Source organism: Myiozetetes cayanensis, unplaced genomic scaffold (genome assembly GCF_022539395.1).
Source record: "Myiozetetes cayanensis isolate MyiCay16 unplaced genomic scaffold, myiCay2020 scf23, whole genome shotgun sequence".
Classification (NCBI taxonomy): domain Eukaryota; kingdom Metazoa; phylum Chordata; class Aves; order Passeriformes; family Tyrannidae; genus Myiozetetes; species Myiozetetes cayanensis.
In genome coordinates, this window is record NW_026087445.1 from 418,001 (window position 1) to 431,079 (window position 13,079).

General features: G+C 55.3%; 1 protein-coding gene across 25 annotated transcripts in view; it reads right to left on the reverse strand.

The window, feature by feature from the left end:
- Positions 1 to 203: 203 nt before the first annotated feature.
- The window catches only part of GRIN1 (glutamate ionotropic receptor NMDA type subunit 1), a 39,121-nt gene continuing 26,245 nt past the window's right edge, over positions 204 to 13,079 (reverse strand). For 2 of the 25 annotated variants that reach the window (XM_050319685.1, XM_050319686.1), the window contains 5 exons: positions 11,769 to 11,878; positions 10,564 to 10,709; positions 8,701 to 8,952; positions 7,826 to 7,936; positions 3,748 to 4,998 (listed from right to left, as the gene is read on the reverse strand). In XM_050319685.1, the coding sequence (XP_050175642.1) occupies positions 4,795 to 4,998; positions 7,826 to 7,936; positions 8,701 to 8,952; positions 10,564 to 10,709; positions 11,769 to 11,878 (823 nt within the window). In that variant the 3' untranslated portion in view covers positions 3,748 to 4,794. The other 23 variants (XM_050319699.1, XM_050319696.1, XM_050319694.1 and 20 more) reach the window with 20 other exon arrangements.

Genomic DNA, 13,079 nt, shown 5'->3' on the forward strand with positions numbered 1-13,079 from the left:
TGATGCTGGTCCTTCCCTCATCTCCTCTGCAGTTTCTGGACTTTCTCCCTGCTGGTTTTTCCAACCCTTCCCATCCCTCCACCCTCCACTGTTTGCAGACCCTGTAGTGGGGCTGGGTGAGGTTCTGACTCAGCACAGGGCTCCCTGCCAGCTTTGCCAGAAGCCAGAGACAGAAAGAGGCACACAGCATCGGAATAAACCACTTCATGATCCAGTCTAGACTTTACTGAGCTCTTGCAAAAACTCGGTATTAATGTTACATTGACGTATAAAGTAGAATGGGTCCAATTTCTCAGCTGGAGATAGATGAACTTGATGGAGCCACAGCAGTCAGTGGGACGATGCTCACAGACCTCAGTTGCCGTCTGAAAATCCTGCCTGTGGGGCTGCTTGCCCTTGGGGAAAGCCCTGTCTGCTTGGCTGGGGCAGGGAGGAGGCAGTTCATGCCGCTGGGGCTCGGTACCACATTGCAGGTGGGTTTTCCATGTTTGCAGGAGACGGGATGTGATGCTGCCCGTGCACGTGCAGTAGCTGCTCATCACCAGCCTGGTTGGTGCCAGATGCTTCCCCCAGTGCTGGTGTCTCTGCACAGAGTCCACAGTGAGGGTGCTCAGAGGTGCTGGCACATGGGGGTAGGCTTGAGGGGAGGAAGGTGTAGAAAGGAACGGCATCAGCCTGGCTTGTTTGGTTTCCTTCTCCTGAACTGCGATCTGGTTTCCATGTCTCCAGGTTCAGGCAGATGCAGCGCCATGAGCTGAGGCTTCAGGGTTGCCATGGGCGCTGCTGGCAAGCTGGAACTGCAGGTGAGGGTGGCAGGGAAGCTGGCAGTGCCGGCCGTGTGCCCCGACACTGCAGGCAGCAAACCATGGCCAGCCAGCAGCATCTCTCCTTGCATTGCTGGTGCTGAGGCAGTGTGGAGCTTGGGTAAAGGTCAGTGCAACCATCCAGAGCCATTCCCCGGGGAGAATTCCTGGCTAGGAGAGCCACTGTGTGAGTGCTACATGCTGGCCATGGCCAGGTCCTGGGGACGTCTTCTGTGCAGGAGAGGTGGGGAGCTGGGACCTTGGCTGGCAGCTGCGAACAGACCACCTACAGGAGCTGAGTCACAACCAGGAGCTGCTGGGAGGGAGGACCAGGGGGGTCACACCCTGCGAGGAGCAGAGCACACATCTTCCAGCCCCTGTGGCAGACGTGGGGGTCATCTGGCACAGCAGGAACATGTGCCCAACCTGGCAAACCACACCGGTTGCTCCAGCTACTCAGGACCACGGGCACGTTGCGCTGGAGCCCCCCAGGTGGTGGGGAACGTGGAGCACACTCTTGAGGGGCCGTGTGTGTGCTGAGAAGCCTGCAGCCTGCACAGTGGAGCATGTGTTTGTGGTCTGGCACCAGCTCTTCCCCACTAGCATGGGAGAGCAAACACCGTGTGCCTTCCACAGTCCTTTCCCCTTGCATGGAGCCAGTCAGGGGCAATCCTGATTACCGTGACTCTGCTTGGCAGCAATGATCTCTGTACAGCGGAGTCCAAACCGTGCCCCGGTTCTGCCGTGCGTTCTGGGGCACGAGCAGGGCAGCAGGCCTGGGAAGGGAGGGAGATATTATACAATGGAGTCACTGTGTATGGATGAAGGATACTTTCCTCCCATCTCACCCGGAAGAACCCATCAGTGTCCCTTGAAAGGCAGTCCTGGCTATGCCTTCCTACTGTGTTGGGCAAGGACTGATGGCCCTCAGGGAGAAGGTCACACCACAGTGCTGACTGAGGGGTCGGAGAGGTTGAGCTGGCCAGTGATGTCGGTGGGGTGATACTGCTGCAACACACAAATAGACAGACAAGGAGAAAGAAGTGTTAGGCAGTTCTGGCACTTGTCCCTGTCAGTACTTATATCCCATGTGTCCCTACAGGATATCTCTTGGGGGTGATGCAACGCCCCGAGAGCTGCTGCTGGCTGAGGTCCCCTTCCCAATGCAATTGTGCAGAGGTCGTGGCAGACACTCTCCAGGTACCCTAGAGCTGGGCAGAGGGGACACCCAGGAGCGTGGCGCAGCTTCTGCGGAGCGTGGCTGCCACCTTGCCCGCTGAGCGAGCCCCTCTCCGCTCTGGGAGGGTTACAAAACAAAGCCTGTGACTCATCAGCCCAGCCCACGGCTGAACCTGTGTTTGGAGGGTCTGACTGGGTTTTGGCACCTTTCTTGTGCCAGATCAAGCTGTGCTTTGAGGCCAGGGCATTTCACCTCCTTGCTTGAATGACCCTGCTGTGACTATCCTTTCATGCAGGTGAGATGTGTGGTGTGGTTGGCTTGTGATAAAGTGTGGCATTGACTGCTAATGTGAAAATACAGCCTGTGGTGGGGATGTGGCTTGGATTTGGGGTTCTGTGCTCCTTGTGGATGGGGGGGCTCAGCAAACACTCCCTGGGAGAGACCTCCCCCACTGCAGTCCCAATAGCAAGCAAGGGGCAAGAAAGAAATATCCATCAAAGGGCAAGAAAAAAAAGTCCTTCCCCACTGGGCAGGAATTTACAACTGGGCAGTTATTTCCTCCCTTCCTCCTTCCATACTCCCTTCCTCTCCCAGTTCCACTCTCCTAACTCCAAACCCTGAACTGGTAGCCCTACCCAGCCCTGCTGTGAGAGCAGGTGGCAGGAGCATCCTGCGCTGCTGTCTGGGATCCTCAACTGGTGCCGGGGCAGGAGAGGGTCTCAGTGGGTCTCATGTGCTGCAGTGCAGACCCTCTCCAGTGACATTTTCCCAGCCCTTGCACCACCCTGCCCAGGAGGGCTGACGTTTTGAAGGGCTCCCGGGGGGCTCCTCAGTGATGGGGCGTGACCTGCCCTGCGTTGGTCGGTGCTGTCTCCGGCGGCCTCTGCGGTGCTGCTGGCAGCTCTGGCACTGTGGCTACCCTGTGTGCTCTGTGCCCTGCCTCCTGCCACGGGGAGGTCTGGGAGCCCCTCCCGCTCGTTGTGTGGGCTCCTTGGGGCTGCCCAGTCCAGCTTTGTGCTTCACCAGGACCCCCTGGTGGGGAGCAGCTGGGCCAGGACCAGGAGCCGTGTGCTCCCGTCTCTCCGGTACACATGCTGGGATCCACCTGACACCCAGGGAGCATCTCACAGGACCATCCTGTCACCTAGGGGACTAGCTAACATTCCCATGGAGCCTCTGGGAATTCCTCACCGTGGCCTTGCTTCGCTAAGGGGTAGCACGGAGAATGGCCGGGATCATCCTGACGTCGCTCTGCCGCCCTGGGGGGAGCTTTTTGTGGCTGTTCATCAGCCCACCAAAAAACGCCCCTCTCCCAAAAATGGGTGCAACCACCCCCTCCTCGTGAAAAATTTGGATTGCAGGTTGAATGCAATGTTCCCATAGCAAAAGTGCTGGGAGGTGTGTGCTCATGGGATGGGGCTTGACTCCCACAGGGAGGAGAGGCGACCGGGAAAGGGGAGAGGCTGGGTGAGTCACTGGTGGAGAAGAAGGAGGAACTTGAGATACAAAAATGAATGGGTAGAAGAAAGGTCCTTTGTTGAATGCCCTGCCTGATGCAAGTGGGGTGGAAAAGCGGTGTGTGCATGCGTGAGTCGTGTGCCTGGGTGCACGTGTATGTGTGGCTGCTGTGGTGGAAGGCTGGAGGTCTAGCAGGGCAGGCTGGGGCCTTCTGGCCTCTCTGCACAGCTCTGGGGGTGGGCAACACTAAAACAACCAAGTGAAATGGGGAATCTGGCCAGAAAAATTAAAATACAAGAGCATGGCTTTTGATTTGAAAGCATATCTCCTCCAATCACAGAGTTATCACAGGGTAACATTCTCATTTACTTTTTTTTTTTTTTGTGTAAAGTTCATGCATGCAATTTTTAATAATAAAAATTAAAATGAAAAGAAAAAAAAGAAAAGTAAAAAAAAGCAAGAAAACGGTCATATCGAAACTATGTTAAAGTAGGAGTAATGCTAGAAGCACATATCAGTAATTTAGGATAAATTATGTTACAGGGATGGTGCAATAATCCCCAAACCAAACATTATAAAGCCAAGAAATTAATCAATATTAACCGTAGAAGAGACTCAAACATGTTAAGGTATGGAAGTGAAGTGAAGGCACCAAAAACTTTAAATGACAACCAGGAAGAAAATATAGACAAGAACTTAATGTCTTTAAAAATGACTTCAACCTAACTGGGCTCATATGGTAGTCCCTGGCTAGTGGAAGATTTTTCTGGAAGAATTTTGGTTTGTTGTTGTTTGTTTACTTGTTTGTTTTTCAATTAAAAATTAGGATTCCAGCTAAATGCAATCTTGCTGTAGAAAATATCAACTTCCCTTTTTTAAAAAAAAAAAATAATAAAAAAAAAGTCTTTGACCTACTTTTGGTTCTTTTGGGCCAAAAAACCCACAAAACTAGGCTCTTTTTTTTTTTTTAAGCCAAGAGGTGTTTTGACCTTGGGACAGCTGATCCTTCCCTGGGAAGGTGACCTTTTCCATGAAGCCCCTCGGCTCTGGAGCAGCTCTGGCACCATCCCCACGGCTGCAGGGCAGCACCGCCGGCAGCGCCGCGCCCGTGGCGGTGACGTGGGCCGTGTGTCCTGCCGTGCCTGGGGGGGCCCGTGGGCTGGCAGTGTGTCTCTGCGGGGGCTGCCGCTGGCTGGGGGGGCGGCTAAGGGACCTGTGCACCTCGTGACGTGTCTGTACGCAATGTGCCGGCTCGGAAGGTGTCTGTGTGGTTTATGCGTCTCACATGGCGTCTGTGGGGTTGCAGTATCGTGGGTGGCTGCGATGGATGGCAGTACGTCAGCTCTGCGAGTGCTATTCGAGTTGCAGGAGCTGCCTATGGGGAACACATGCATCTCCTCCTGGGGCGGTGGGGATGATGTGCCGCGGAGAGGCTGTGCAGCTCGGGTGATGGTGGGCGCTAGGACGTTCAGAGTGGGGTGGTAGCTTCCCGGGGCTGTCTTGGCTCCATGGTGCCAGCCTGTCTCTCTGGCACTCCTGAGGGACCATTCTGCAGGGCTGCAGAGCAGAATCCATTTTTAAAACTCCCGACAACGAAAAGGAAAGAAGCAAGGCCACCAGGTCTGCGTCTTTCGTTCGCTAGCCAGGAGAGCCCGTGGGGCTGGGGTCAGCCTGGCCTTCCAGCCCCATGGGCTCTCCAGCTTTGCCCATCTAAGACCTGGTGTGGGCCCGTGGCTCTGATGAACATCATGAAACAGAGCACCTCGCTGCTTTCTCGTCTTTACAAGGACCCCAGGCACCGTGCCCCAGCATGCTACGTACTCATGGGGCCTTCCACAGCAGGAGGGCATTGGGGTCTCTGGGCCAGGGCTGCTGCACAGAAGTGGAGGGTACCAAGCGCAGGCTGTGACGTGAGCTGGTGGCAGCACCCTCCTGCTGGCTGCTCACCCCGCAGAGCAACCAGCAAGTCTGCCCAACATCACCACAAAGCTTGCTCCACCACGGACCTCCTGCAACGGCCGGACCTCAGAGCTGCTAGACTCCCAGTTGGCCACGTTGGCTTGGATGTTGACCCCAGTAGCTTGTTCTTGACCCAGCTAGCCCAGTTCCCTGGGGAACGTGTCCTGGGACCCTGGCCACGTCACCCCATGGCAGGCAGAGGACTGTGACAGGCTTCTGGGCAGTGGGGAACAGTTGACCGTAACTGCCTTGCAGATGCAGCTGCCCCCAAAGTGGGGACCATCTTCTGGGATGAGTCCCTCCACAACTGGCCTGTGAGCAATGTGCCAGGAAGAGCATGGCCAGGACCCAAAGCACAAGGAGACTCAGGTTGTGCTGACCCCCACCAGGTGTGGGAAGGGGGAGAACAGTTCCACAGCTCACCCATGGGACCTCTGGTGCAGGTGAGCCCTGGATCTGGTCAACTCAGGGCACTGGCTGCTCCTGCTGTGGGGTAGAGAGGGCTGTGGGCTGGTGTGGTGTAGGGTGGATGCCACACTGTGGAACAGGATCAGGCCCAGGATGCTTCCCTGAAGAAGGAGTGGTGTGGGGGGTACCAGGGATGCCACACGCCAGCTGCCCCACTGTTCTTGGGTTCTCCTCCTCTCAGTATGCCCACCAATGGAACTGGTTCCCCCAGGTGCCGAGGGCACCATCAGGCTTCTGCTTTCCCAGGACAGGATCTCTTGGTTTCCTAATCATGGAGTAGTTCAAACACATCAAAACATGGGAATCTACGCAGGACATGCAGATATTTCTGCAATATTTTTCTCCCTTTTTTTTTCTGTGCATCCCACTTCTCTTCCTCATCCTCACTCTTCCCATCTTCTCTCCCCTGCACCACCCACCTCATCTCTGTCTTCTCTCCCCTGGTTGTGATTCAGGCCACCAAGACACAACCTGAGACCTCCCTGCAGAGCTGCTCAGAGGGTGCAGCAGTGGGGAGAGGGCACCCCAGATACGGGAGCATCACTCGGACAAAGTTCCACCCGCGGAGCATGGAGGCAGTGCAGGAGGTGACAGGGATGCCTGTCTTCCCCATGGGGGTGGGTGCGAAGAGCGTGGGTCCCCCCTCGTGACTGCCAGGTTTCAAGGTGACAGTGAGAGGAGCACTTTGTGTGAGGTGGTGGCAGTTGAGCCCGGCCGAGGGCTCAGCTGTCCCCAGGGACGTGTCCCAGGGGTGCTCCAGGAGCTTCTCGGCACGGAGCCTGCGCTGGTGTCAAAGGCAGCCTCCTCCATTTGGCGCACAGAGCCGTGGCCCCGAGACCCCTGAGGTATCGCATGCTGCTCCCCGGGGCGCCCCAAGCCTGCGGCTGGGGACGGGCCACCCCCGCATGGGGGGCCACATCTCCCCGCCCTGCCACCGTCCCCCCGTCCCCGCCGCGCCTCGGGCAGCCTGGCGGGGAGCCTGCTCTGGGCAGCCCTGGGCAGAAACCCGCGGTCGCCCCGGGGAGGTGGTTTTGGCCAGCCCGTCGTGCCAGGAGGTTGGGCAGCAACACGCAGCGGGCGCTGCCACACGAGACAACAGAGTAGCCACAGTGCAGAGTGTCATACAACAGACGGCGACATGCAGAGGGACACGGCTCAGTCCGACAGACCAACAGCCCAACCTGACGCTGAAGTGTCTGAAGCTCCAGCACGAGCAGACACATTTGCACATTTGGAAACAGCTGGCTTTAGAGGCAGCAATTTGGAAATTTTCTCTGATTACGTGACAGCAGTGCAAAGCACAAGTTTGAACCAAGGCTCGGTCTTTAACAACCTCCACTTTCAAGCCTTTGTATCTCTTTTCTAGAGCTGCATTACTGCTGACAATAACCAGAGACAGCTGTCACTCCTGTGCCCAGGACTACGTCCCGAATGCTAATCGTCACAAACAAAAATCACATGTAGAGAATGTGACACGCATGGCTCTCGGTGAGGTGACACGGTGCCCAAATCAAATCGGGGTGATTGTTTTTAGGCATACAATGACAAACAGGTACAGGAACACTCAGGAACTTAAAAAAAAAAAAAAAAGAAAAAAAAAGGAAAAAAAAAATGTCATCGGTTTCAAGAGGTCAGCACCAGTAAGGTGAGCGAAGCACAGAGAGGAACATCAGAAATCATCCAGGCAGAAAGAAAACAAAAAAACAAAACAAAAACTCAGTTGCATCTCCCAACTCATCACAGGACTCCAAGCCACCTCCTGCCTGCCCTCCAGGATCCCAGCATCCTTTCAGGAACACGGGATGACTGACTCACTGACTGACTGACTGACTGGTGACGAACATGAGCTATGCATGTACACTGGCAGCTTCGGGATGGGTGTGTGGCAGTCGATGGGATGGCAGAAGAGAGAAAGAGAGAGAAAGAGAGAGGGCAGAATTGTTCTTCTTCCTCTTACCGTATCCTTGGAGGACCTACGTCTCTTGAAGCTGGAGGCCAGGGTGGAGGTGATGGACCTAAAAGTGGCTTTCTTTTTAGGGTCAGGTTCTGCTCTACCACTTTTTCTATCCTAAAATGAATATGTATAAGTAATTAGATCTCTAGTGTGTTGTTGGAAACTCTAAATCTATTTGAATACTGCCCCATGTCACGGCTTTCATTTGGGTGAGAAAGCTACTGGAGGTGTTCTGTCACTCCCAGTCCTCCGAGGGCCTCCGTGACCCACGGCTACGGCACAGCCACTACACTGGTACAGCTACGGGGGGCTGGCCTCTCGTCTGGAGTGCTGGAAACCCCGCTGGGGAGTATTCCTGCTCTCCTGGGTGTCTGTGGCCAGGCTGGCACAGCTGACCTTGTTTCCTGGGGATGTTCTGCCTGGCGCCCTGCCCCTCGCTTCCACCGCTAGCCTGGCTGGACAGAGACGTGAGGTGCTGCACCTACCACTAAAAAAAAAATTGCTCAGGGCCTTTTCTGAGGCTGAATCCTAGTGCCAGAAGAGAGAGAGGACTGCATTGAAAGAGAAGTCATTGTATGAATATTCTGTAAAAAAAAAAAAAGTGTTCAAAAATTCAAATGACGCAGTTGTGCAAAGCCGAACGTGGTTGCTGGTGGTGGTTTGGTGTTTTTTTTTTTTTTTTTTTCAAAGTAAAACAGGCTGAAAAAAAAAAAAAAGGAAAAAAAAAAAAGAAACTGGAAGAAAAAGAAAATTAAAAAAAAAATAAGGAAAAGAAAGGGAGGAGGCAAAGCGTTAGTGCTATGATGTCGTCGGGGTCGAGATGAACTCAAAGAGAAACAGAACTGAAAAATGTAGGCGTTGGAGTTAGCGAGTCGGACCTGGTTGGCGCAGGCTGGGAGCACCAGCCGCCATGGTGCGGGGGCAGCGAGCCGAGGGGACCGGCCGCGCTCGGCGGTGGGCGCTGACAACGATTCCTCCCCAATTGCTTTCGTGCCAATGAGTGTGACCTTTCCGACGGGGGACGGAGTGACCAGGTCTGGCTCTGCTACCGCACGGGGGTAACCAAAATGTATCCCGCTGGTGCGTAGAGCATGCTCGGGGATACATTTGCTCCTCCTTCTCAGTTCTCTCTTTTGCGGACATGCACAAACGGAAAGGAAAGCAAGATGAATGGAATGAAATGTCTTTTTCTTCCATGGCATCTCAGGAAATAGCCATGGCAAAACTGTGATCCCAAAAACCATTATTTTTGTTTGTTTGTTTTAACAAATAAATCTTTCCACTTGCCTACCTTCTAGCAATGTACCAGATACTAGTGCTCTGACGTTTCCTCCTGTGGAAAAGTCTTACAATGTCAAACGGCTCTTTACCATGAGGCTGTTTACCCCCACAGGGCAGCATGCTTTGCTCACAGTCCCACAGACTCTGCCCAAGGACCCAGTGCAGTATTTTCTAGAAGGTTGGCAAGTGAAAAATGGCAGTGCGACTAGTGTGCTCTGTCCCAGCAGCCTTAACCCCCTCGGTGCTGCTGCTTTTTGGAAGCAAAGGAAAAAAAAAAAAAGAGGTAAAAAAGGCAAAAAAAATGTTGAGAAATGGCTTTTCCGAGACTCTTATCAGTGAACTGAACCCAGCGAGCTCTCAGGATACAGCAGCCCGGCCTCGTGCTCCCCTCGCTGCTCTCGGGCAGATCGCTTCCACCCGGGGCAGCCCCCCCAAAACAACCCAGCCAGCGCTGCTCCCCCAGGGCCACCACTCCGGGCTCCTTTCGGGGTCCCCGAGCCTCGTTCTCTCTCTTTCTTTCGCTGGTTCTGCTCTGAGCGCAGTCTCCTTTAGTCGCCTAAAGGATCTATCGCTCTTTGAACGTCGGTGCTTCCCCAGGGGAAAAAACCAGCCCGGGCGATTCAGACAGAGCCTCCAGCTGCTCTAAACTGGGGTTCAGGGGCACTGTGGGGCTCAGCCCCAAAAGCAGCAGGGTAAGGGAAGTGTGAGGCTGGTGGCCCACGGACAAGTCCATGGCTCAGTGTCACTGCCAGGCAGCTCTGACCCTCCTGGGTTTCTCTGCCTGAGTGGCACAGAGGGGTTCCAGGGACAGGAGAAGCCGGGAAGAACAACGGCCCCATGGAAGGGGCCCGAGGGAGCCTTGGCACTGACAGGGACTGGCATTGCTGGCTCCCATGTGGGGAAATGTCCTTGTCTCCAAAGGACAAGAGCACGCACCACCTCATTTTGGAGTTGGTCCTGGGTGTGACAAGGGCTACCGCGCTGTTGGGGAGCAAGCAGGGAAGGGTAGGTGATGGAAACTATCCCTGGAGCATTTCTCCACCTGAACACCGGGCAGGGGTGCTCAGTGGCAGCGGATTGACCTCCCCCCGTCTGCTGGTGAGCACGGCCAGAGCAGGGCAGCAGGGCAGATACCTGCAAAGGGAGCCACACTGGCACTGCCTGCTTGGAGCCAAGGCTCCAGCACGTGTTCCCCAGCAGAGCAAAGTCCCCATCCCAAACTCCACTGGGGGCATTTGGGCCACGTCTCTGTCCCAGCTGGAGCTGTGCAAAACACCTCCTGGGACGAGGCACTACCCTACAGCTCGCCGGTCACCCACTGATGCCCAGTTGGAGTTTCTGGGGTGTGGGGTGAGGGACAGAGGGCCCCATGCTAATCCACAGCTCTGCATTCACTGATTTTGGTGAAGGAATGGAAAACGCACCTGGTGGAGATTTGCTCTAAAAACGGTTTGTCCTACCTGCAGGTTTTTCCTCCACACATTAACGGCCGCAAACGCCAGCTGCATCTGCTTCCTCCGCGCGTCCTTATGCCTTTTGTAAGCTATTTCTATGAATATTAAAAATATCCCGGCAACAATACCTCCAGCCACCAGCATAAACACACCTGAAATAAGCAGGAAAGTTACAGGGGGCAATAGAAATTGCAACATGACACTTCATTTCTTTTGCATCACGCTCTGCAATGGGAGCGTTTGCCAACCCAGGGTCCCCCCACCATCCCCCCCTAGTCCTGGAGGGGCCGGGGAGGGGAGCACAGCAGGTGCTGCAGGGTGGGCAGAGAGGTGGTGGGGTGCTGGATGTCTGTGCAAGCTCTGGTTGGGCAGGCACAGGGCACTGTGCTGCACCAGTGCTGCGTGCTGGCTGCTGCACTGAGCCCCCGGGCAGACCCCCACATGGGACTGTGGGGTCGCTTGCACCACACCCCAGCTGTGGAATTCCAGTTTGTCTTGTTGAGAAATACAGCCACGCACAGAGCTCTGTGCTGTCCTCGGATGCCTGCAGCCCTCGGGGCTTTGGAGTGGTGTCTTGAGGAGACAGAGCAAAGCACCCCCTCTCTCAGTGCCTCTGCCCTGGCTGGTGGTGCTGGTGAGGACGGGGTCCCACTGGACACCCCTCATCCCTCATCACTGCACTGGCTGGGTATAGGACCAGCAGCACCACATTGCTACAAGGGACACCCTGTCTGGGGGTTCTTACAGCCTTTGCAAAGGGGGACCAAGATAAAACCCCCTCTGTATCCATTATCCTCTTCCTGACCCTGCCCAGGGCTCTCAGGGCTGGGGGCCTGTCTCTCGCCTCCAGTCCCCTCCTGCAGCAGGGTCCCCTCTTGCCCTTCCCAAGGTGCTGCTCCCCTCTCTCTGCCTTGGGACAGCTCTGATTCCACAGTGACAGCCACAGTTTGGCCAGAGCAGAGGGAGGGAGCAGTGCTCACAGTGGGGCAGCCCCACTGGTGAGAAGGGCACCCAGGGCATGTGGGGGAGCTTTGTGGGACTGTTGCAAACAGGGTGGAGTTGGAGCCCACTACAGTAGCCTCCCAGCAGGAGGAAAGCACAGACCCAGAAGCAGCAGAGATTTGGCCCAAGAGGAAGCCCTGGAGAGGAGAGTGTCTTGAGTGAAAGCAGGCTACCCAGCGAGGGGGAAGAAAGAGGTTTGCAGAACAAACCTGCCATATTCTCAAAGGTGAGTGTTGCTGGGGCATTGCTACGGGAATCACACTCCTGATACCTCACCCAAGTCTTGTCCAAATCCTCCATGAAGCCGTTCTCGTGGGACCTGGAAGCACAAGGAGACAGGACAGAGTAGTCACTGGGAACCAGCAACAGGCAGCTGGGGCACACATTGTACCTTTGTGCCCCCTGTATTAGGGCTCTGCACTTGCCTGCACCCTACAAACAACTGGGACCAAGGACGTGCTGCTGTGTGTGAGTGCACACATGTGTGGTCTTTACATGGACAGGGTGTGTATGGCCTGTCTGCAGGGGCTGCCAGTACTGCATGTGCTCACCTCCCCCTGCACAGTGCACAGGGCAGTGGCTGTGAGCAGGACCCACAGCTTCCAGTGTCCCTGGGGCAGCTGTGGGGCAGACAGCTGTTGCCAAAAGAGCCACATGTAAGCCCCATGTAAGGCGTGTTCCCATGGGAAGGATGGAGCTGGCAGCTGTAGGCAGTGCTCAGAGAGCATTTGGAGAGAGGCTGCAGGGAGCGGACATGAACCACGTCTCCCAGTTCCCTCCTGCATGGTTCCCCCACCTGCCAGGGCCACTTGGGAGCTCAGGCAATGCTGACCCCAATCGTTTCTGGGGATGCCCAGCACCCTCTAGGTCAGGGCACTGCTGCCTGGCAGCTCCCTGAGGTGTATAGTGAGGGTTGGTACTCCCCAGCAGCTTGGTGTCACAGCTTGGTGCCACAGCTTGGGAGGAAACAAATCAAACTCTGTCCCTACAGTGCCTGTTTCTGCCTGACAGGTTGTGGGGATGAAGGTGGAGCACAGAGCACACATCTCACCACTGAACCCCTGCACTTTCCTCCCTGTTGTACCTGGCACTTCCCCTCTGCCTTCCTGGGCCACCTGCAGCCTTGGGCTTCCCCATCCTCTCCCAGGAGGGCACCAAGAACCCCTGTGGCCTCTTCAGGCTTCTCACAGTTTACCCAAATCCCATCTGCCACCCATCCCCACAGTAAGATCACCCCACAGATGGGGTACCATGGCTCCTTACATCACCCTGAGTCCTGCCTGTATCTTCCACATCCTGCCCATCCTCTTTCTCAGGCCTTTCATCTCCACATGTTGAGCAGGACTGTAGTGGCTCCTGATCTGTCTCTCCTAAAAACAATCTCACATATCTATCTCTCTCCACTTGCTGCTTCCCAGCTGCCTTTTCCTCCATGGCCACATTCCTCTGTCTGACACAAGTGCGGCATTTCCAAACTAATACAAGGCAATCCCTTGTTACCCATAATACCAGTTTGATCT